Raw genomic sequence first — 26,180 nt, forward strand, 5'->3', positions numbered from 1 at the left:
TATTGTCCTTCCGCGTGATCATTGGTTAAAGCGGGATTTGACAGGTGGGTGGAGGTGCAGAGACCAATGAAGGGGCAGGTGCTCATAAATCAAAAGGGGCAAATGAACAAGTATTTAATACAGTTTACAACAACATAACATTTTAATTAGCTTTACACTATAATTGGCTGTGACTGTGACAGACTTTAATTGGGAGGGTGGAATTGTGAATAGAAATCAACATTGCCAACAACACTTTCTGGCTGTGACTCAGTCAGTTTTTGTTCTCTTTTCTTCCTTTAACCTTTACATGAAAACTTCCTTCCTCAACCTATTGTTCATCTGAGAACAAACCTCATCAAACTGTCACTGAGCCACCATCAGCACAATTTTTTCAAAACTATTATTTCATCATTATCCATATTTGACAACTCGAGCACCTAATAATTAATAAAGTAATGACATTAAATGTTATAGATCAATAATATTGTAATTGTGTTTATTATTGTTGGATTTTATACATGAATATCCTTGCAAACTATGTGTTTTCTTACCAATTGTGCCATTCACCCAGCTGATCCACTGCCTTTAGCAGCCTCATCCAGCTCCTTTTTTTCCCCTTTATCCCTCAACCTCCTTTCCTTAGGAGGCATGTCTACATAATGAAATATAAATGTTAATTTAAAAAAATCAGTAAATGTTGCACTTCATTATTGGTCAGACATGTTTGAATGACAAGTGGCTACACCATTGACTTACAGTGTATCACAAAAGTGAGTACATCCCTCGCATTTCAGTATAACTTTTCATGGGACAACACTGACAAAATGACACTTTGACACAATGAAAATTAGTCTGTGTGCAGCTTATATAATAGAGTTGATTTATTTTCCCCTCAAAATAACCTAAAATATAGCCATTAATATCTAAACCCCTGGCAACAAAAGTGAGTACACCGCATGGGAACTACGTACATCCCTAAATGTCCAATGTTTTTTCGTTAAAAATTCTTGTGACTAAATGCTTAAATCCCTAAATTCTTTATATAGACGCGAAACAGTCTCGATTCTTGGTTAAAAGCAAAAAATACCGTGCAGTTAGCATTTATTTTACATTAATGTGTTGAAGTACGATGCTAGTCTGTTAGTCAATGTGGTGGCCGCCATATGTAAACAGAGGTTTTCCAGTTAAATTTCTTGTGAATAAATGCTTAAATCCCTGAACTCTTCATACATATGGACATAAAACAGTCTGGATTCTTGGTTAAAAACAAAACAAATTTGGCGGCAGCCTTACAACAAAGAGCTTTTTACGTTAAAACTACCTTGAATCCTCGAACAAATCACTCCTGAGACAATCCTTACTGTTTTTATGCGGTACAGTTTTCATACTTTTTCAACATAAATTCGGCGTTGGATCACTGCATGTGTCACTGCAACCGACTGCGAATAACTGAAGCGGATTGTGGGATGGCCCCGTAATTGAAGGCGTGGCGCCGTGAAGTTCGAATTTGACACGTCACTATCATTATGAAGTCTATGATAATAATCTTCATTTTCGACCTCGAATTGAATTTGAACACTATTTCGTTTTTGCGCCATGTTAACGGCTCATCTGTGAACAGTTAACTTTTCCACTTTTCCATATTCGGCATAACCAGGTAACAAGCAAGGTGTCAGGTGGTGACCATGTTATTAACAAAAAAAAATGTTTTTCAACATATATGGCGGAAAATATTCAGGTGACTTGAAGTTCCACTCTGAGACCCCCAATTTGGTCAAATTTCTAAATTGTCATGATACATCATCGGAAAGCTTAAAATCTGTATTGTCGGGGGGGGGGGATTTTGAACAGGAGGGCATTTTTTGACACCTTAAAAGTAGGTCAAATTAGGTGAGTGAAAAATAGACATTTGACACCTTTGAAAATTTCTCATTTCAAAAAAGGTTTTTGACACCCATCCTGGTACATAATAAATAACGAACTCTTCAAGATGATCCCCTTTGTCTACTCAAGTCTATGATAATCAATATGCATGCACTAAGACATGTGTGCATGTACAATAGTAAAGGAAATTGGTGTGTAGATAAACATGGCTAAACGGGGAGTTAGCTGCATAGTTAATGATAACTTTACTGCATACAGTTTTTTATTTTTTTGTCTTTGTTTGGATCGATTAGTTATCATCTATAATATCGGGGTAAATGCGACAGCAACAAAAAATATATAATTCAGCGATAGTTATGAGGTGTATATCCGGGACCTATTTACAGACACTATTTTTTACATTGTGACGTACAGTAATTTCTTTAAAATATGCGAGTGAATAATATTTTAAAGTGTTTTTTTTTTCACTAAATATTGCAGCATATAGACATATTGTTCTATCAAAAACAACAGTTCTTTTGGCTTAAAATGCAGCAGTTTATTTTAAAAGAGGATGCAAGAGCAAAAACTGCTTTTTCAGCTTCATCTGTGTTCTGCGCCATATAGCTTTAATCCCCAAAGTTCTATACTCTATTTTTTCAGTATGTTCTATATATTCATTTTTAAAAAATCTAAAACAGACTTTTTTTGTTCCCAACACCATGTGGTGCTGCATCACCCTCAGCAGCCTACTTCCCACGCCACTATGTTGTTAGCACGCATCCAGGGGTAAAAGTGGGCCAGAACGGTCAGTAATACAGTTCCGGTATAAGATTCAGGGCCGGAATGCTGTTCTGGTACATAGTGCTTTGATTCCGAAAATATGACGGCAACTGTAAAAACGCTACGTAAAAAAAAACAACAACAAAATGCTAAGCTGCCTCACATGCATTTCATCTCCAAGAAGAAAACAATCTACCAACATCAGATTTACATACACAAGTGTTAACAACAAGCATAATAAAGTGCTTGTGTAGCGTAATCCGTTTCCACCGATATTTATTATTTATTTTATTCCATGGACGGCATGGAGGTTTACCCAGCTGCAGCAGTTATATGAGTCTGACGATGATGAGTCATGTCAATGTGCGAATGCACGCAAAGCAAAGCAAAACGCCAGAACTCATTTATCCGTTCAATTGGCTGACATACTGACATGTGATCAGCAGAGATAGTTAGCTCCTATTGGTTCAAATGTGCATGTTTTCTGGAACAGAAAAAAAAAGTTTGTTGAATTGATGCGACAAAAAAAGGGCAATGCAACAGAAAATGGATCAAATCTTTAAGAGCAGGGAAAGAGTTGAGGAGGCTTATTTATCATATTTAGTTTTATTTGCTCTGATGGGGAGATCCAGAACATCTTAGCTGTCAGTGTGCACTTTGGACTTATAATGCATTTGTTCATTCATGTTGGGCTACTTATTCATTTCCATATGATTAAAAAAAAGTCAATGTTTGCGCGATCTTCAAAATATATTCCAATTCACTCTGCATAATAAAAGTCATTTTTACTTATTTTTATTTTTAAAAAAAATAAAAAAATGTACACATTAACTTCAATTTTAATATACATCCTACAGTTGTGGTCAAAAGTTTACATACACTTGTGAAGAACATAATGTCATGGCTCTCTTGAGTTTCCAGTTATTTTTACAACTCTGATTTTTCTCTGATTGAGTGATTGGAACAGATACTTCTTTGTCACAAAAAACATTCATGAAGTTTGGTTCTTTTATGACTTTATTATGGGTGAACAGAAAAAACTGATCAAATCTGCTGGGTCAAAAATATACATACAGCAGCGCTAATATTTGGTAACATGTCCCTTGGCCATTTTCACTTCAATTCGGCGCTTTTGGTAGCCATCCACAAGCTTCTGGCAAGCTTTTGGTTGAATCTTTGACCACTCCTCTTGACAGAATTGGTGCAGTTCAGTTAAATTTGATGGCTTACTGACATGGACTTGTTTCTTCAGCATTGTCCACAAGTTCTCAATGGGGTTTAAGTCAGGACTTTGGGAAGGCCATTCGAAAACCTTAATTCTAGCCTGATTTAGTCATTCCATTACCACTTTTGATGTGTGTTTGGGGTCATTGTCCTGTTGGAACACCCAACTGCGCCCAAGACCCAATCTTCGGGCTGATGACGTTAGGTTATCATGAAGAATTTGAAGGTAATCCTCCTTCTTCATTATCCCATTTACTCTCTGTAAAGCACCAGTTCCATTGGCAGCAAAACAGACCCACAGCATAATACTACCACCACCGTGCTTGACGGTAGGCATGGTGTACTTGGGGTTAAAGGCCTCACCTTTTCTCCTCCAAACATATTGCTGGGCATTGTGGCTAAACAGCTCGATTTTTGTTTCGTCTGACCACAGAACTTTCCTCCAGAAGGTCTTATCTTTGTCCATGTGATCAGCAGCAAACTTCAGTCGAGCCTTAAGGTGCCGCTTTTGGAGCAAGGGCTTCCTTCTTGCACGGCAGCTTCTCACTCCATGGAGATGCAAAACACGCTTGACTGTGGACACTGACACCTCCAGCAGCTTCTAATTCTTGGCAGATCTGCTTTTTGGTGTTTCTCGGTTGAATCTTCACCCTCCTGACCAATTTTCTCTCAGCAGCAGGTGATAGCTTGCATTTTCTTCCTGATCGTGGCAGTGACAAAACAGTGCCATGCACTTTATACTTACAAACAATTGTTTGCACTGTTGCTCTTGCGACCTGCAGCTGCTTTGAAATGGCTCCAAGTGACTTTCCTGACCTGTTCAAGTCAATGATTCGCTTTTTCAGATCCATGTATGTATATTTTTGACCCAGCAGATTTGATCACTTTTTCTGTTAACCCATAATAAAGTCATAAAAGAACCAAACTTCATGAATGTTTTTTGTGACAAAGAAGTATCTGTTCCAATCACTCTATCGGAGATAAATCAGAGTTGTAGAAATAACTGGAAACTCAAGAGAGCCATGACATTATGTTCTTCACAAGTGTATGTAAACTTTTGACCACAACTGTATGTTCTCAAGTATTTGGCATTTAGTATGTGAGGAAATGAGGGAAAATGAAAATTAGGAGATGGAGTTTGGGGTTATTGCTGTTTTGTTAACTTTCATTTTGAAAATCATTGAAACAATACAATTTTGAATGAAAATTTTTGTATGTGTTACAGAAATGACTGCCAAAACAGTTTTCTATGTATTTCAGTAGTTTTAGGAGGTTTGAACGCCCCCCCGCCCCCCAAATAAATAAATAAATAAAATTTCTGGCTCCGTGGCGACCTTCTCTTCGGGGAGTTCCAACGAACTACGATGCGTTCGTTTGTGCTAGTTGTTAGGACACCCCTCTGTTATTGAAAGAGTTGGTACGCTTCATTAAAATAACATAACAGAGGGGTGTCCTAACCAGTAGCACAAACGAATGGCACAAATTCGGAACCATTTTGCAGTAAATGAGGGGCTTAGAGGGACGTCATCACTCGAAATTAATATCTCAAGCCCCCCTATTTACCGCAAAATGGACCCGAATTTTTTTGTGCTCTGTTTGTGTTAGTTGTTAGGACACCCCTCTGTTATTGCGAGACTTGGTACGCTTCATTAGCTGCGGTAGCTAAGCTAAGAAAAAGCTACGAGTGACGTCCCCGCTCGAAATTAATATCTCAATAAAAGCATAATACTGTGTCTACAAAACCGTTGCAGCACAAACGATTAACATAATTTTTATATAAATTTGCGTCTGATGGTGGGGGGGGCAACTTTACGGAGGCCCGTAGATACCCCCCGCCTTAAAGTTTCTCCTCGGATCTACACGATTCACGTAGGTCACCCTTTTTTACTTCAAAACGGCGATTTTCATGTGTGCTACAGCCAGCACTTCTACAGTTTGTAACCAGTCTTTATGCACATTTTATTGTTAGTGTTTATAACCATAGGCGGAGTTTTATTTTTGTGGGACTGGGGGCAAAGCATGTTGATGACTCTGAAACAAAAGTCAAAAGTTTGGACACACCTCATCATTTTTGCGTTTTATATATTTTCAGTACTATCGTAAATCCGCTCTGAATACATCAAAACTATGAACGAACATGTGGAATGGCAAAAAAAAGTGGAATAACTGAAAACAGGTTTTATATTCTACATTCTTCAAAGTATCCACCTTTGAGGTGTCGCCAAACTTTTGGCCAACACTGTATATATACATAAATATAAAACTGTTCAAGCTCAGTTGTTGTTGGTTGCGTTTAAAAGCTTAGGTTAACAGAAACTCTAAATATCCATCTTGCCTCCACAGGTGTAGTTTTGGCTTAGCAAGGCAAAAATCTCTAAGGTGCTAGTCACATGATCTGCTCGAAAAATGATTTTGACCCATTATGAAAGACGTTGTAGGATTCTTGTTCATTTCATTAATTTTTGTTGTGTGTTTTATTGCTTTACAACTTTTATAGACAATATTTTAAAAGCTAGGTCTTTATTTTAAAGAGAATTTTTGACAATAGGCTTTATCTTGGAGTTAGCGGGGGTTTATTTAGTCGTTGGAGTTGATTTGAACAAATTCTGTGCAGTTTGTCAGTTATTTGTTAGTTTGAGGAGTGGCTAAGCTAACGCGAGTCAATGGTGGTTGAAATCAACTCCACTGACTAATTAAACCCCCGCTTACTCAAAGATTAAGCCTTATGTGAAAAATTCAATTACATGTGATGGCATTTTTCTGTATTATGTTGAGGCAGCAGAAGGAGAAAAATTGGTAAAAAGTAACTGAGAAGTTACTTTTAAAGTAACTTAGTTACTTTGATAATAAAGTAATCAGTAAAGTAACTAGAGTACTTTTTTGAGGTGTAATCAGTAATCAGTGATTAAATTTCTTTTTTAAGTAATCTGTGACAACACTGGTTATATACAGTATACCATATATTAGATGAAAATGTGGATGAAATGTTGATCTCTTGTCTTTTTCTTTTGATATCACCCCAAATAGTTGAGAGTCTCTTTTTTTCAGTGTACAAAAAATATCAAAAAGTGGGAACAAACAACAACCAAATCTGAGACAGACTGCCTGGATCTGGCGGCCAGTCTATTTGCTGTGTACAAGAAGTGCATGTGTGTGCGCCTGCGTGTGTATGTGTAGTCTACTTGTGTGCCCACATGTTCATTGAGGCACGTTCATAGTTACAAGGTGAACGAGATTACATTTTCCACTCCCTCCCAACTGTGTGTCTGAACCTGCTTGTGATTTCCTGGAGTCATTATTTGAGCGGAAAGTCGATGGTTGGAAAGCCCCTGCTGTTGTGGTTTGCAGATTTTTGTCGGATGTTTTTTTTTGTGGTGATCTTATTTATTTATTTTAGTTCTGACCCAATTACTTGAAGATCATTGGAATGATAACCAAAACAAACAACCCCCCTCCTTTTTTTCCTTTTGTGTCTGAGTTTTGGAGCAGTTAGAATTGCATTAATGTTGTTTTGATATAATTGGTTGGTTAATTTATATACCCATACATTTTCTGTTCTTTCTTTCATTCACATTCCGAGCTGCTTATAATCACGAGGATTGCGAGAGTACTTGCAGTGGTGGAGGAAGTACTTCACTTTTTTTACTTAAGTACAGATACAAGGTGCAAAAAAATTACTGAAGTAAAAGGGCAGGTATTTAAGAAGCAAATTACTTAGTGGGGCAAATAAGTATTTGGTCAACCACCAATTGTGCAAGTTGAAAAGATTAGAAAGGCCTATAATTGTCAACATGGGTAAACCTCAACCATGAGAGACAGAATGTGGGAAAAAAACAGAAAATCACATTGTTTGATTTTTAAAGAATTTATTTCCAAATTAGAGTGGAAATTAAGAATTTGGTCACCTACAAACAAGCAAGATTTCTGGCTGTCAAAGAGGTCTAACTTCTTCTAACGAGGTCTAGCGAGGCTCCACTCGTTACCTATATTAATGGTACCTGTTTTAACTCATTATCAGTATAAAAGACACCTGTCCACAAGCTCAGTCAGTCACACTCCAACCTCCACTATGGCCAAGACCAAAGAGCTGTCGAAGGAAACGAGACACCAGGCTGGAAAGAATGAATCTGCAATAGGTAAAACGCTTGGTGTAAAGACTGACTGTCTCAGGAAATTAGAATATTGTGTATTCTAATTTCCTGAGACAGTCCTGTATATATATACAGGACTGTCTCAAAAAATTAGAATATTGTGTATTCTAATTTCCTGAGACAGTCCAGTAGAATTGTCACAAATTGTGAAAATGTGATGGAAACTATGGCACATTTTCGTCTCGTTCTCGTCTCATCAGACGAAAACTGGCATTAGATTCGTTATGTTTTAGTCTTCCAAACACGTGTTTAGCTCGTTATCGTCTCGTCAGTCTCCTGAAAAAAGTGTTCGTAAATATTTTTGGTGTAGTTATCGCTGACGAAAACAACATTGGCGACGAGGTATGATACTCTCAGTGCATGCGCTTTTGTTTCCTCGTTTGCTAGCTTTTAGCCACATATTTTGCAGAATGGACTTGGTTGTAGGCTCCTCTTCTGGCTCAGCAGTGGCCTTTTCCCCATAAAAAAGCTGTCCAAATGTCATGGCCTCAGCCCTTGCTGCAGCATTGCCTAATTGCCCTCAATTATCACCACCTGTCCTCAATTCAACTCAAAGCCCAGCCAATAGCACTGCTGCATTCAGCAATCAACCTGTGTGTTTAAAGCCCAGATTTTCACTTCCACTCTGTCAGACCGTCTGCGAAGCCTGCCTGTTACCTGCCTGCCTAGCTCTCTGAATCTGACATCTCGTCGTTGATTCAACTTGGTCACCAACGACAACACCAGATCCAACAAAAACAAGAAATGCTGACTCAGGTCATGCAGCTTCTCACAAACTTGCCCCCCCCGCCAGTCCTAGCTCCAGATCCGTCTGTCACTCCGGTCCCATCTGTACCACTCCTTCAGCACCCCACTGCCCCAGAACCAAGGATTGGAAACCCTGAGCGTTTTGACGGTGATCAGACCCAGGTGCGTGCTTTCCTGACCAGCTGCCAGCTCCAATTTTTCCTCCAACCCAGAACTTTTGCCACTGAGGGGGCCAAAGTGGCATACACCATCACACATCTGACGGGTCGTGCTCGGCTTTGGGGAACAGCAGAATTTGACCGGCAGACCCCAGCCTGCGCTTCCTTTGATGCTTTTGCCGAGGAGCTGATAAAGGTATTTGACAGGGGCGCATCAACGTCTGAGGCAAGCAGGGGCCTGATGTCCATCCGTCAGGGGAACCGGACTGTGGCAGACTACTCCATTGACTTCCGCACCCTGGCAAGGCGCAGTTCATGGAACATGGCTGCTCTGGTGGACGCCTTCTTTAACAGCCTGGCGGGCTATGTGAAGGACAGACTCGTTTTTCACGAGCAGCCAAAGACGCTAGACGAGGCCATTGACCTTGCTGTTCGGGTGGACCATCGAATTCAGACCCGCCGACAAGAGAAGGGAAGCTCCACATGGTCATCTGTCTGCACTCCGAGAGAGTCTGTCGCCCGGCCACGCTCTTCAGCCACTCCCCACTGCCAGATCGACCCGCCAGAGCCCATGGAGGTCGGCCGTGCCTCCCTATCTGCCGTCGAGCCCCAGCATCGCCTCTCGTTCAACCTCTGCCTGTATTGTGGAGGCGATGGTCATCGTGTTGCCACCTGCCCAGCAAAAGCCAGAGCTCATCGGATATAGGAGGCATCCGATTGAGCTCAATGACCACCCAAGCCTCCAATCACCGTAAGCCCCTTTTCCAAGTTCGTCTTCTCCTCTCTGGAACCACCAACACCTTGGCTGGTCTTGTGGATTATGGTGCCGAGGCAAACATTATGGACATCGAACTAGCCCGCCAGTTGGGGTTGGAGAGCAAACGCCTGCCCTATCCTGTCCCAGCCCAAGCTCTGGATGGTCATCTCCTTGGCACGGTCACAAACATCACTGTCCCCATCCCAGTGGTACTGTCCGGAAACCACCACAAGATTGTTCGTTTTCACCTGCTCCATACACCAGGCCAACCCCTTATCCTGGGATACCCATGGCTCCGCCAGCATAACCCTCACCTCAACTGGATGACTGGAACAGTCCAAGAGTGGGGAGAAGACTGCCACCGGACCTGCTTGCATTCTGCCATACTGCCCTCCTCCTCCGTTCCTTCTGATTCTGCTCCTGACCTCGCTAATGTGCCAGAGTGCTACCATGGACTTCGAGAGGTGTTCAACAAAGCCAAGGCCTCTTCTTTGGCGCCACATCGTCCCTATGATTGTGCCATTGATCTCCTCCCAGGGACTGCCCCACCCAAGGGCAGTCTCTATTCTCTGTCCGCCCCTGAAAGAAAAGCCATGGATGTCTACATCAGTAACTCCCTGGCAGCTGGCATTATACGTCCCTCATCGTCCCCTGCCGGTGCCGGGTTCTTCTTTATGGGCAAGAAAGATGGGTCTCTCTGCCCCTGCATCGACTATCGGGGCTTAAATGACATCACCATCAAGAACCGCTACCCTATTCCTCTGCTCACCTCTGCCTTTGAGTTGCTCCAGGGAGCCACTATCTTCACCAAACTGGACCTCAGGAACGCTTACCACGTCGTGCAGATAAGGGAGGGAGATGAATGGAAGACTGCTTTTAACACTCCGAACGGCCACTATGAGTACCTGGTCATGCCGTTCGGACTGACCAACGCCCCGGCAGTTTTCCAGGCTCTTGTCAATGATGTCTTGCGGGACATGTTAAACAAATTCGCCTTTGTTTACCTGGACATCTTGATTTTCTCCCGAACCCTGTCAGACCACACCCGCCACGTCCAGTCAGTCCTCAGTCGCCTCCTGGAGAACTCCCTGTATGTCAAGGCCGAGAAATGTGAATTCCATGCCCAGTCCGTCACTTTCCTGGGGTACATTGTGGCAAAGGGGAGCATCCAAATGGACCCAGCCAAAGTCTCTGCGGTGACCTCATGGCCTGTACCAGAGAACAGGAAGAAACTTCAGCAGTTCCTCGGCTTTTCAAATTTCTACCACAAGTTCATCCGCAATTACAGCACTGTCGCCTCCCCCCTCACTGCCCTGACTAGCCCCAAACAGCCATTTGTCTGGACTTCAGCAGCAAATAAAGCTTTTGGCATCCTCAAGTCACGCTTCACTTCGGCCCCAATCCTCCACATGCCAGACCCGACTCGACAGTTCATAGTAGAAGTAGATGCCTCAGATGTGGGAGTCAGCGCTGTACTCTCTCAACGGGCAGCAGAGGATGGCAAACTACACCCTTGCGCATTCTTTTCTCGCAGACTGTCACCATCTGAGGTGAACTACCACATAGGCAACCGTGAGCTGCTAGCTGTCAAGCTTGCTCTGGAGAAGTGGCGCCACTGGCTGGAGGGGGCAACTGTTCCCTTTCTGGTCTGGACTGATCATAAGAATCTGGAGTACATCCGCTCCGCCAAACGACTGAACTCCAGACAGGCCCGATGGGCTCTTTTCTTCACCCGGTTCAATTTCACGTTGTCTTACCGTCCTGGATCCCACAACACCAAGCCTGATGCTCTCCCCCGTCAGTTTCAAAAGGACAACATACCAACAAACGAACCAGCTCCCATTCTGCCTGGCCTCTGCGTGGTTGCTGCCCTAACCTGGGGTGTCGAACAGAAAGTGCTGGAGGCTCTTCACAACCAGCCTGGGCCCAGTGCATGCCCTGATGACCACCTCTTCGTCCCAGAAAATCTGAGATCACAAGTCCTACAGTGGGGACACAACTCCCGCCTCGCTTGCCATCCTGGATCCACACGCACCTACAATCTGCTTTCCCGATGTTTCTGGTGGCTGTCCCTGAGAAGGGATGTACAAGAATTCATCCGCGCCTGCCCCACCTGTAACCGAAACAAATCATCCAACCAGCCCCCTGCCTGCCTCTGCCTGTACCCTCCCGGCCTTGGTCCCATGTGTCACTGGATTTTATTACGGGGCTGCCTTCATCTGACGGCATGACGGTCATCCTCACAATTGTAGACTGTTTCAGCAAAATGGCCCACTTTGTTCCTCTCCCAAAGCTACCATCTGCAAAGGAGACTGCCCAGGTGGTGTTGGACAATGCATTCCGGATACACGGGCTACCGAAAGATGTCGTCTCAGACCGCAGCCAGCAATTCACTTACACTTTTTGGAAGGAATTCTGGTGTCTGCTGGGAGCCACGGTCAGCCTCTCCTCAGGATTCCACCCACAGTCTAATGGCCAGTCAGAGAGGATTAACCAGGAGCTTGAGAAGGCACTTCGGTGCATGGCATCTTCCAACCCCCGGTCCTGGGCAAAACAACTGACATGGGTGGAATATTCCCATAACACTCTTACCTGCTCTGCCACTGGCATGTCCCCATTCCAGTGTGTGTTTGGTTATCAACCACCACTGTTCACCAGCCAGGAGGCGGGGATCACCTGTCCTTCAGCCCTCGCCTATGCCCGACGATGCCGCAATATCTGGTCTCGGGCCCGTGCCATGCTCCTACGATCTGTCACCAGTTATTTCACCAGAGCCAACCGTCGAAGGACTCCTGCACCTGCCTATCGGGTGGGTGAGAAGGTGTGGCTTTCGGCCAAGTACCTGCCACTCAAGGTGGAATCGCGCAAGCTGGCTCCTCGGTTCATTGGTCCCTTCCCCATCCAAAAGATCGTCAGCCCAACCGCCATTAGACTCCAACTGCCTGCTTCCATGCGGCTCCACCCCACATTCCACGTCTCCAGATTAAAGCCGGTTTACGAGAGCCCATTGGTTCCAGTTGCTCCACCTCCTTCTCCTCCACGCCTTATCGACGGTGGCCCGGTCTACACTGTTCGGCGGCTTCTCCAGTCGAGACGTAAGGGCAGAGGCATTGACTGGGAGGGTTACGGTCCAGAGGAACGATCCTGGGTACCTGCTGGACGGATTGTTGACCGTACCCTCATCTCTGACTTCCATCGTCAGAATCCTGACCAACCCTCCATACAGCGGGGTCGCCCTAGGGGCACCCGTCGGGTTGCCCATCCGACACCCGACCCAGCACCTGACCTGGACTCCGACCAGTTGGAGGAGTTTTGACCCTCCGCCGGCTCCCCATCCGCCCGCCCTGGGTGGTGGTTCCCTTTGAAACAGGTAGTGCTACTGTCGGCATCTTTGGCAAAAATGTTAATATGTAGAATATAGAGGAAAAATGTAACTCTCTAGTGTAGCCAAAAGTAGCGGAGTAAAAGTAGTGTTTCTTCTTCACAAATATACTTCAAGTAAAAAGTATTGCTTGGTAAAACTACTCTAAGAAGTGCATTATCTCAAAAAGTTACTTAAGTAAATGTAATGCATTACTACCCACCCATAGACTTAATAATGTATTGACTGGTCAGATCAGTCATGCACTGCGCCTCACAAAAATGTAGGGGTCCGCCCACATAAAGAGGAGCTATTCACAAACACGCAAGCAGCGATCTAACGCCCGATTTCTGTTGAAAAAGTACATTAAGCAATAAGCATTTATTCACAAGAATTTTCACCGGGAAAACTTTGTTTATATCAGGTTGCCGCAAGCTACATTCGCTAACAGACTAGCATTGTACTTAGACATATTTATGTAAAATAAATGCTAACTGCACGTTTAATTTTTGCTTTTAACCAAGAATTAAGACTGTTTTACGTCCATATCTATAAAGAATTGGGGAATTTAAGCATTTATTCACAAGAATTTTCACCATAAACAGACTAGCATTGTACTTCCACATATTTACGTAACACAAGTTTTACGCCCATATCTATAAGGAATTTGATGGGAGGATTGTCTTTTCGTGAACTTTTGTCAAAGCAATTCAAAGCTCATCGCAACAGCAGTCCTGGCTCTTGTCATTTGTTAATACACAACACAGACGAACGCCACAGGTTACATAGTACCTGAATGGATAATGTTTTTCTATGTAGGGAAGCAGCAATGATGAAAAGGGAAACCATGTATTTTAAAAATAAATATGTTTAATAGTTAAACTAGAAACAACAAGAAGGGTATTAATATTGTAAAAGAATTTACAGCACAAATAAATATATATTAATGTGAAAATATACATTAAAAAAACATTTGTGGCTGTACAAATGCAACACATTGTTTTCCATTTAAATACAAAAAGAATGTTCTCATCAGCTGAGGACTTGAGAGGCATTGGCTCTGACCCAGCTGATAGTCTTAGTGAACTCAGTCTTAGGACTTTAGTTTGAGGGTGGTTATATCAGGATTTACTGCTGGCTCACATGGCTGATAAAGAACAGTGTTGCAACTGGCAGAAAAGGTTAGTTGTGTCAATGATGTACTTGAGAAGGTTTTGCCTCTAAATTTTACATTCGGAGTGCTCTCTGTTGTTAAATATTACAGCCTGAAGCCTGAACATACATACCCACACACATATACATTAGGTATGTCCGTAATCCGATCACGTGATCAGAAATCGCGCCCAATCACGTTATTTTCAGATAACATAATTTTTGACATAAGGCTTAATCTTTTAGTTAGCAAGGGTTTAATTAGTTGGTGGAGTTGATTTCAACAAATTCCCTGCAGTTTGTTAGTTTCAGGGCTCTGGAGTGGCTAAGCTAACGCGAGTCAATGGTATAATCTTAGCATGCCAATATAAAACGATATTAATAGATCTAAGATAGTCAAACAAATTCAAAATTCAGATTATAGTTCGAATGTCACACCAAGCTACCGTGATGCATTTCATTCTGAGGGACTTTTTTTTTTTTTTTAATGCGTAATGCGACCACAATAGAGGAGTGCTTCAGACACTCGTGTTCATGCTGCATTTGAGGAAGGTGGGAAGTCCGGCGTATCCCACTTGAATGGTATAAAAACGACAGCTGCGGTCAAATACCACACACTGTAAACTGCCTTCTTTAGTTTTACTATTGAAGGGCAACGTTATTTTGTCGAGTGACATCAGATTGAAGCAACTATTCATGTCTGGTACTTTTCTTACGACTTTGTGACTAGGATCTCCCAGTTCGAGTGGCGTTCCAATGATATTTTTCCAGGTTGGAGTTTGGAAACTCCGACTTCCCACCTTCCTTGAATGCAGCATCAGTCTGCTGAGTTGACTGAAGGACAGCTACATGGTGAAATGTGCATTTAGAGGCTTTAGAAACACAAGAAATTGGCAAAGGAAAGTTTCCACAAATTCCCAATGAAGAACAAGGAACAATATACGCTGTGGTTACCTGCTGCTGGCTGCGACATAAAAAATCAGCCGTGAAAAAAAACGATGTGATATCACTCCGCCCTGCTCCCTGCTGGATTACAATTATATATAATAATTAATATTGCTGTTGATACTACAATTATTGACACGGAACAGTAAATTTTAATAAATGTATCTTGAAAACATAGCTAACACCCTTGATTGCATGGGTCATCTGTGATTTTCTACCATTGACTAACGCTAGCTTAGCCACTCTGGAGCCCTGAAACTAACAAACTGCACGGAATGTGATGAAATCAACTCCAACAACTAATTAAACCCCCCCCTAACTCGACGATTAAGCCTAATATCAAAAATTCTGAAATTCCCCTTTAAAAAAGATGGCTGCAAAGCAACAGCATAAGATGGAAGAGGATATCGTCTAAAGAAACAAAAAATGAATGTACCGGTAATAAATTAAGAAATAAATGAATAAATTGCCGAGGTATCGGATCGGTACTCGATAGCAACAGATCCTCAAAATTAGGTCAGACATGAACTCAGGTGCAAAAAAAAAAAAAAAAATGTGATCAGGACAACATAGTATATAATAGTATGTATATAAACACACACTAACATACATACAGTATTTACTTCTTATTCGAACTCTGAAACTGAATTTGACTCATATGGAAACAGCTCAAAATGTCAAATTTATGTACTGTCTCCTGCTTGAATAAAATACTTAAGTGTCAGTTCTGTTTTGTCAGAAAAGTAAAGTACAGTGCCAATAGACCACCCTTGGACTAGAGACCTTAAGACAAGAATCTGCGCACATTTAGGTCCGAGCTGAGCAGCAACTAGACCACTTCAGTCCTGCTTCTGACGTGTCTGCGGGCAAGTGCAAAACCACATGTCCATTGCCCAAGTCCAAAATGAAAAGCACCTGTGCTGGTGCATCACACGCACATACTTGTGACTGGGGTTTCCATCGGTCAAATGCCCATTATGACCTCCACTCTTTCCCCACCCCCATTCGACTGGTGAGTAACATAGCTTTAGTTCAAATCAGGAATGTCAAAGCTTTGTTTTCAGTCCCCCCTATTCCCCAAAATCCCAAACATATTCAATCTCAAGGTCGATTGAAAGGGAGGACAAACTGAAATCACTGTAACAATTCATATAAATATTATAATATAGAATACTGAACAGTCTATAAATTAAATGTAGTCTATTTGAAAAAGGGATATCCAGTAAGTATGTACAGACAGTTAATGATTGGCTCTGTCGTGGAATCGCAACTATTTTTTGGAACAAAATCAAAGCTATTAAAAGTGTTATGAAATGTCAGATAAATGAAAATGACTGCACTAATGTCATTTAAATGTAGATATCAGTGGTGGAATGTAACGAAGTAGAAGTTACTGTACTTAAGTGCATTTTTGTGTATTTTTACTTGAGTACAAATATGAAGTGGTACTTTTTACTTTTACTTCACTACATTTTACAGCAGGTATCTCTACTTTTTACTCTACTACTTTTCAAATTGTTGCCTGGGTTACACGTTACCTTTATTTTCTTTTTTTCTCATTGGGAATAGAGTTTCGTTTTCATGCCTCCGGCGCAATCGATAAGACCCATGCAGTTATGCCGTAACTGAACACTAGAGGCAGCAACACGTGTACAAGCAAGATCAGGCAGGTGAACAAGATATTGACTAATAAAAACCACCACGCTCTTGAACAGTAGGTGGAGGTTTGCACCTGATAGTTTCATGGCGGATTGCAAGAAACTAAGTTTTGGAGTTTTTGAGCTTGTTAAGCTTCTGTTTAAAGTGCAGTCCATTTTAATAGTTGTTTTTTCACTCTGCACAGTTTTAAATAAAACTGAGCAGTTAATGAATTTTCTTGTTCTTTCTTTGAATATTGACTAAAATATCTTTATGTATATATACATATATATATAGAAATAGACACACCGTAATTTTCGGACTATAAGCCGCTACTTTTTTCCTTCTTCTACTTTTTTGAATCCTGAGGCTAATAGTCCAGTGTGGCTTATTTGTTGGTATATTTGGGTTAATAGGTAAACTTTATTTGACAGCGCGTCATAAGACCGTCATAATTATGACATGACACTATCATGGGCATTACTGAATGCTTTTGACAGATGTCATTAAGTTTCATCTGGAAAATTATGTCATTTATGCCATTTATGTCCAGCTCAGATCTTTTACATCCATTCAAAAGTGAGATAATTTGCCGGATAACACTAAAAGACATCTGTTATAAGCATTTGTTAATTCTCATGACAGAATCATGTCATAATTATGATTGTGTAAAGGCAGTCTTATGGCGCCACCGTCAAATAAAGTGTTACCAAATACCATAACTAGCAATTAATGAAACAACTGGAACAGTAACTGAAGAAAGAATTAGCACAGAACATGAATTTTGATTGTTATTTACATCTGTAGCGCTGCAATGCATTCTAGGGGGCATGTTGGTCAACAACACTGTTGACAGTAGGTGGCAGCAGAGGTTGTCTGTCTCCCCTAAGGGAGCATTGAAGGCCAAATGAAGGTTCTTGAAGCAATAAAGTTTTGCAGGCAATTGGTTCAAAGCTTCATGGTGGTTCATTTGGTGTCATGACAGTCGCTGTCAAATAAAGTGTTACCGGTTAATATCTTTTGGTGTACCCCATAATAACTTATAATACAGTGAGGACCTCTGGGGCTTGTAGTCCAGTGTGGCTTATCTATGAACAAATGTGTTTTTCGTGTCAAATTTGGTGGGTGGCGGCTTATAGTCAGGTGCACCTTATAGTGCAAAAATTACGGTATATATATATTATATATATAATACATATATATTTAATTTATGCACCGGGAGAAAAAATGTTTTACTTTTTACATTTACAGCAAGTACTTTTGTACTTTTACTTATTTTTTTTTCTTAGATATTTGTACTTTTTCATTATCTGCACCTGTATCTGTGCTTTTACTTAAATTTTTTTAAAAAAGTAAGTACTTTATCCACGTAAGACACAGCAACAAGAGAATAGCGTGCGTATGGATAGCATGCTAGCAGCCTGCAAAAATCTGCAACTCATTCGTTGTGGGGCATCCTCTGTTAGATGTTTTTGTGGGCGATCCAAGGGCGACTGAGAAAGGAAGACGAATTAGGATCTAATTTCATTATTATACCTTTTCTGTCAGGTTTTTTGGGATGGATTTGTGTCCAAAATATGATCTGCTATCATTTTAAAGTCACTTGTTTTAGCATTTCATAGCACCTTTAACTAGAAAACCTGCAAGGTTAAGTGTTTCTCGACTGACAGTCATCAGCTCATCTAGTCACTACCCTTTGTCATGTACAACTACATTAATATCCCTTTAACATGGTCTCAAAACATGTGAAGTCAAACACAAGGTCTAAATAAAAAGTACAAATAAACTGTGCATGTCAATAAAATATCTTTTCCAACCCAATAAAAGTTATGTGATGAAGGCAGGACCAGAAAGCTAGTGGTTCGATACCTTTAACCCTGAATATAGCTTTAGCTTTCAAACAAATATCATAGGGTGTTCAAACATAGGGAGAAACCCAGAGTCTTATCAAAGTCGCTTGGCAAACCTATCTTTCGGTTCTCGCCGTCGTCACTGAACTTCCGTTTGGGAAGGAGGTCACATTATTCGTCACCACAGCACGTAACCGGTGTCAGCAGTTGTGTCGTATTATGTAGTTATATTATTACATCAACTATTGTCATTTCCTACAGTACAGACAACATGTCTTATCGTGTCACAGAGGAGAACAAGTTCTGAAACATGCCGTACAGTTCAAGTGCCACAGGTATCGCCATCCACGTTTCATAATCCATCCGACCTCATCGGGCGAGTTCGGCTCTCGTTACATCAATGGATGAAATTGTGGTCACTAATTTTTTTTCCAGAGAGCGAGATGTAGTTTGGGTTCATATCCACAGCAGACCAGCATCCAGTGAAGTCTTACATAAAATAAAATACAATATATTTTTACCCATGAACATACTGCCTCTGTCACATTTCCCATTCACACGCCGACAGCGCATTCGTTTTAAATAGTAGCAGCAATACACGCTGTTGATGTCATGTACTTTAGAGTAAATGCACATATTTATATATTAATGTCGCTAGGTGGAAAACAGACGATGATGAAGATGAGAATCCGGAACATCCTTTTCTTGCATTGTCCTTGGGTGTCCTTTGTAGGGAATGCATCCTCAGATTTCAAAGTGCTGTGCCAAAAAGAATTCCTTCATAACAGTGTAGTCTGCACCTACTGGACTCATCTCCTCCGTTTCTCACATCTGCGGAAGAACAGACAGAAATCTCAGTGTTTTCAGATTGACTGGTAGATTGTCTTTCAAATACGTAGTGCACGTACAGTGGTATGAAAAACTATTTGAACCTTTTGGAATTTCTCACATTTCTGCATAGAATCACCATCAAATGTGACCTGCTCTTTGTCAAAATCACACAGAAGAAAATTCAGTGTCTGCATTGACTAAAACCACCCAAACATTTATAGGTTTTCAAATTTTAATGAGGATAGGATGCTGACAATGACAAAAGGGGGGAAAATAAGTAAGTGAACCCTCTGCCTAAGTAGACTTAAAGAACAATTGAAACCAATTTTTACCAAACATTTTAAGTCAGGTGTGTGCCCAATCACTGAAGAGTGGTTTAAAGCTGCCCTGCCCACTATAAAAGACACACCTGGTAATAATTTTCTGATGTGCCTTATGGCTCAGTCAAAAGAGCTGTCTACAGACCTGCGATCAAGGATTGCTGATTTGTATAAAGCTGGGGAAGGATACAAAACCATCTCTAAAAGTCTGGAGGTTCATCAATCGACAGTCAGAGAAGTTGTCTACAAATAGAGAGAGTTAGGCACTGTTGCTTCTCTCCCAAGGAGTGGCCATCCACCACGGATGACGCCAATAGTTCAGTGCAGAATACTCAGAGGTAAAAAAGAACCCAAGAGTGTCTGCTAAAGACAGAAATCACTGGCAAAGCCCAATATCTCTGTGCACACATCAACTATATGTAAAACTATGGCTAAGAATGGTGTTCATGGGAGGACTCCACAGAGTCAGACACTGCTGTCCAAAAAAACTTTGTGGCACTTGGACACTCCACAGAAGTTTTGGCAAAATAGTTTTTGGACTGATGAAACCAAAGTTGAATTGTTTGGGAGTAACACACAACATCATGTGTGGAAGAAAAATGGAACAGCTCACCAACATCAACCTTTCATCCCCACGGTGAAGCATGGTGGAGGGAGCATAATGATTTGGGGCTGTTTTACTGCCTCGGGGCCTTGACAACTTCATTAATGGAAGAATGAATTCAAATGTTTATCAGGATGTTTTGCAGGAAAACCTGAGGCTGTCTATCAGACAGTGGAAGCGAAAAAGAGGATGGATGCTGCAACAAGACAACGATCCAAAACACAGAAGTAAATCAAATTCAGAAGACCAATATACACATTCTGGAGTGGCCAGTCAAAGTCCCGACTTGAACCCCATTGAGATGCTGTGGCATGACCTAAAGAAAGAGATTCATGCTAGACATCTCAGGAATCTGACTGAACAACAGCAGTTTTGTAGAGAAGAATGGGCCAAGATTAGTCCTGATTGATGTGGCAGACTGATCTGCAGCTAGAGGAAGCGTCTGGTTGAAGTTATTGCTGCCAAAGGAGGCGCCACAAAATATTAAATTTGATGGTTCACTTATTTATTTCCCCCTTCTGTCATTGTTTGCATGCTATCCTCATTGAAATATGAAAACCAATAAATGTTTGAGTGGTTTTAGCTAAAGCAGACACTGTTTTTTCATCTGTGTGATTTTGATCTGTGTAGAGTCACACAGCTAAGGCTGCAACAACTAATCGATTAAGTCGATTAAAAAGTTGCCAACTCATTTGATAATCGATTTTTGCCAGCAGCTATAAGCAGTCCCATTTGGGTCCTTGTTTGTGTGCATAGTGAGGCTGCGTGTGCGCCAGTGATTAGAGAAAGAGAGTCCGCTGCTGCTGCTGGGTTGCTGAAGCAATAATACTACGAAGTGTCGAGCGCTGGATTGTGTTTTGTGTTGTTGGATCCAGTGTGTCGCCGTCAGAAGTGAGTAAATGAAGCCAATTCTATTGTTTGTATTCGTTGTTGATGAGGCCTTACTTCTTAACATCGCGTGCTAAGCTAGTAAGCGATCATGAGTTATTGTTAGATAGTAAAGTTGTCTCATTTCTTTTTATAAAGAAACCACACACATTCAAACCATTCATATAACAGCTTACACTTCCCTGTCATTACAAATTCCCAATCAAATTGTAAATTGCCATACAAGAAAGTGTGCTTTGAAATTGGATTTGGATTGTATTTATGAACAACTGTTTGATAAAGAAGACTGATTCATTACAGTCTGCCTCCTCCTTATCTGATCTTCTTGTCACGATTTATATCAGTGCTTTGCCCACAAGAAAAAAAATGTCAAAATGTCAGCACTTTTTTTATATGAATGAACAGGACTTTTGTCTGATTGGTGTATAGAGAAATTCTTTTTGATTTTATACTCGGAAATTTTATTAAAAGCTTTAACAAGTTTTATGTACAGTGGAATGAATAAGTATCTGAACCTTTTGGAATTTCTCACATTTCTGCATAAAAAATACACAGATGAAAAACAGTGTCTGTTTAAACTAAAACCACCTAAAAATGTATTAGGTTGTCATATTTTAATGAGGATACGATGCAAACAATGACAGAAGGGGGAAAATAGGTAATGATTGCAAGTTGTCCAGGCCCTGAGGCAGCAAAACAGCCGCAAATCACGATGCTCTCTCCACCATGCTTCATGGTGGGGATGAGGTGTTGTTTCATCAGTCCACAAAATATTTTGCCAAAACTTTTGTGGAGTGTGTAAGTGCCTTTTTGCGAACATTAAACGAGCAACAATGTTTTTTTAGACAGCAATGTCTTGCTCTGTGGAGTCCTCTCATGAACACCATTCTTGGCTATAGTTTTACATATAGCTGATGTGTGCACAGAGATATTGGGCTGTGCCTGTGCTTTCCGTAAGTCTTTAGCAGACACGCTAGGGTTCTTTTATTCTTTTTTACTTCTGAGTATTCTGCACTGAACTCTTGGCGTCATTGTTGGTGGACGGCCACTCCTTGGGAGAGAAGCAACAGTGCCAAATTCTCTCCTTTGTAGACAACCTCTCTGACTGTCAATTGATGAAAATCCAGACTTTCAGAGATGGTTTTGTATCCTTTCACAGCTTTATACAAATCAAAAATCCTTGATCGCAGGTCTTCAGACAGTTCTTTTGACCGAGCCATGATGCACATCAGACAATGCGGCTTATCAATATATTTCTTACCAGGTGTGTGTTTTATAGTGGGCAGGGCAGCTTTAAACCACTCATCAGTGATTGGGCACACATCTGACTTAAAATGTTTGGTAAAAAACGGTTTCAATTGCTCTTTAAGTCTCCTTAGGCAGAGGGTTCAGTTACTTATTTTCCCCCTTTTGTTATTGTTTGCATGCTATCCTCTTCAAAATATGAAAACCTATAAGTGTTTGGGTAGTTTTAGTTAAAGCAGACCCTGTATTTTCATCTGTGTGATTTTGACAACGATCAGCTCACATTTGATGTTGATTTTATGCAGAAATGTGAGAAATTCTAAAAGGTTCAGATACTTTTTGAAGGAAATTGTCATCCATTTTGTCTTCATTGCCTATAACAACAACAACAACAACATGCTTAAAACAACTTCAATATAAATTGTGAAGGGAATTGGAAAAAAGTGACATTAATCAATTAATCGTTTAATTAATCATCTGATTAATTGATTATAAAAATAATGATTAATCGTCTGATTAATTGATTATAAAAATAATAATTAGTTAGGGTTTAGGGTTAGGGCCGTAGTCACAATCAATGACCACCAAACTATTACTCCCAATGCTAACTGGAGTCACAAAAAGCATTCGACAAGACACAATGCAAGGACTGGGAAAAAGGAAATCGCAACATTCACATGTAGAACACACAACACAACATCAAAAAGCAGCGAGCATGCGTTTATCAAAAGAAGCCGTCAATGCTTCAAGCACAGTAAAAAGATAAGTATGCCAGGAGGGGAAAAAAGCATGGAGTCAAGGCATGTTGTTTATCATACGTAAGGTAAACAAACCTGCAAGTTCTTTCGTTTAATTCAAGCTGCCTGGACTTGCAGTCTAATTGTGTGAATTTGCAGGAGCATTTACAGGTGAGAGGGTCCTGCACAAATAAGCGCTTTCTTCTCTCTGAACAAGGCGCACAGTGGCTGCAAGAGAAGCAAAAAGGAGAGACAAAAGAGATAGAGAGAGATCTAAGCTAAAGAGCGAATTTTGCAGAAAGAGCAGACAGAGACACTCATGCAGAAGTTCAAATTTTCTCACATCCCGACCCACACTCTGTCATGTCATTTATCAAGATTGTTGTGTAAAGAAAATGTATGCACACACAAGATTTGTGGCTCAGATTTGACATTCCAGCAGTTAGACTAATCCACCAACTCTGGGATCCTTGTGCACTTTGGCCCCTATATAACAAGACCTTTGTCTGATCTCCTCCTTGAGTGACTCAAGTTCATACACTCCTCTCGTTTGATGGCCATGACTTGCATTTGGGTGAGTGCCAGGATGCCCGCAGTAAATCTTATGCCATCAAGTTGAGTTAAATTACTCTATTAATTTTATTATTGTTGCCAAGTGGCATTTAATAAAAGAGATTGTGCAAACTTAACTTTGCATCACGTTACATAACATAAGGTATATTCAGGGGGAAAAAATATGGAAACAACTGAGATAGCTGTCACTGTATCTCTTACTGCTCTACGAAGACAGAAGGTCACAATCAAGACAAAACAAGGAACTAACTTTTATATTTTGAAGTTTTTAGTGGATATACTAGTGAGGCTGAAAAGAGCAGAGGTGGGTAGAGAAGCCAAAAATGTTACTTAAGTAAGAGTAGCGTTGCCCCAAAAATTATTATACAACTAAAAGTACCGTATTTTCACGACCAAAAATTTTCTCCAAAATGGACGGTGCACCTAATAACGTGGTGCGCCTATTGTGTGGACTGAGTAACAAAATGTGTCTGTCTGACTGAGCAATTTCTGAGAAAGCAGACGTACATAAGTGAAAGCCGCATGAGAACCTTAAAAGGAAAAGGTTGCGTGTGATGGGGGGCGTGCCCCCAGTAACTGTAACGTTCGAGTGTGTGCGTTCGGCTAAACAACATTGGTTTGGCGAAGGACTCTCGAAAATGGCATTCACTGTGAAGAGACACGCTTACCAGTTCAAATTTAAGGCTATCACTCGAGGTGGGAATCTTGCAGCACCTAACGATTCAGAGGCTACGATTCGTTTATAAATCTATTATTTACACCCCAGCTATTAGCTGCTTTTAATGTTTCGTACATTAGTTACAAAAATTGTACAAAAATCCTCTCAGACTTATATAAACTACTATTTCTGTATCAAATTAAGTCCAAAAAGTGAATAAAATACTCAAGTCCCCATTCTGTATCAGCAGCTTTAAACTACATTGAATTAATTTAATGTTGTGAATCAACCGTTAAAGTCGTTAAAATTGCTCCCGTTATTCCATAATTTCCCTTCTGTCTACTTTCAACATATCAAAGATTTAGGAGTATTTTAGATAAAAAGTTAATTAGGTTCGCTCGAGGGTTCGCTACAACAGCCTTCCTGACAAGTCTACTGCTTTAAGATGGCGGCTGTTTACTAACGCCGGCGAGTCTGTCGTTTCGCATCGAGTTCTTTATACTTGTGGTATCTACCGTAGAATTATGTGGGCGTAGTTTGTGGCGGCCATCGGCCGCAGTCAGGTATTATTGTTTTTTTATCTAGCGGCATGAGTTGAGCCAGAGCCGTGAGTTGAGCATGATGTTTATTCTCGGTCCGTTCCTCATTGCATTCCAAAGACGGGACTGTGTTTTAGTTCCGCTTTACTTGGCATATTTCAATAATCGGAATTTGGATGTTTGTGAATCGTTCTCGAATCTTCCACAGCCAAATCGCGAATAATCTAAGAATTGGAAATTTCGCACATCTCTAGCTATCACCTATGCGAAACATGAAAAAAAAAAAAAAAAAAAAGCCACCTAGGGTGATTTTTAAAAGCAAGACGCTGGCTAAAAAAAGTTAAGTTGCCGTGTTTGATGGAGACCTAGCCCTGTGGTTCAATTCGGATACAGAGGATGAGGACTTGGATGGATTTGTGGATTGATGTGAGTACAGTGATCCCTCGTTTTTCACGGTTAATGGGGACCAGAACCTGCTGCGATAAGTCAAAAACAGCAAAGTAGCGCACCCCTTCTCCCCCAAAAGTGAAAAACCGCAAAGTAGTGCATAAAAAAAAAAAAATTGTGTGTTCAATGTATTTATTCAGATTTTGCATTGGAAAGAGATACATTTAAGACATGGTTTTAAAAAAAATGTACATATATATTTTAATAAATGTTTTTTAAGCACTTCAAGTGTAATATTTATGATAAGTTTTAAACATGTCACTGTCTCACCAAATTATTTTTAAACAAGAATAAAGTAGTAGTGGAAAATGCTTGCCTTTATTTAATGCATCATTACACTAAGACAGATAATTTGCTCCAGGGTATTTTGCTGCTTATTTTTAGACCTGTCCAGTGTCCACACTTACGTTTAAGGTGCGTTTAAGGCCTCCCAGCTTCTGCAAGGTACGCCCGTCATCGCCCGCGCGGTTTACCTCTGAACGGAAACTCATTACTTGCCGGCGGCAAATTTCAAAATTACTACACCTTTTAGACTGTTTTTTTTTTGTGAGCGTAATTGAACGCATCATGCAGGAGCGAGAGTGAAGGGAGAGCACACTCGGCTTTTACGAGCAGTCGCAGGGTTTAAATAAATCTTTAGAAGAAAACGAAAGCTTGACATCGTTACTTGGGATGTTACAATCCATGCTCAGTTGTGCTATTGCCACTTGGAAAATAACAAATAAAA

At 40.9% G+C, this 26,180-nt stretch overlaps 2 protein-coding genes across 2 annotated transcripts in view; one reads left to right on the top strand and one right to left on the bottom strand.

The window, feature by feature from the left end:
* Positions 1-26,180, top strand: part of LOC130914399 (uncharacterized) — a 286,666-nt gene that overhangs the window by 65,735 nt on the left and 194,751 nt on the right. The gene's annotated exons all lie outside the window — the stretch shown is intronic.
* vegfaa (vascular endothelial growth factor Aa) overlaps positions 13,888-26,180 on the bottom strand; it is a 53,394-nt gene continuing 41,101 nt past the window's right edge. Inside the window, exons 6-7 of the mRNA XM_057833556.1 lie at positions 23,333-23,464; positions 13,888-19,442 (exon numbers count right to left, since the gene is read on the bottom strand). Coding sequence (XP_057689539.1) covers positions 19,421-19,442; positions 23,333-23,464 — 154 coding nt within the window. The 3' untranslated portion in view covers positions 13,888-19,420. The remainder of the gene's footprint in view (positions 19,443-23,332; positions 23,465-26,180) is intronic.

Source organism: Corythoichthys intestinalis, chromosome 4 (assembly GCF_030265065.1).
Source record: "Corythoichthys intestinalis isolate RoL2023-P3 chromosome 4, ASM3026506v1, whole genome shotgun sequence".
NCBI lineage: Eukaryota > Metazoa > Chordata > Actinopteri > Syngnathiformes > Syngnathidae > Corythoichthys > Corythoichthys intestinalis.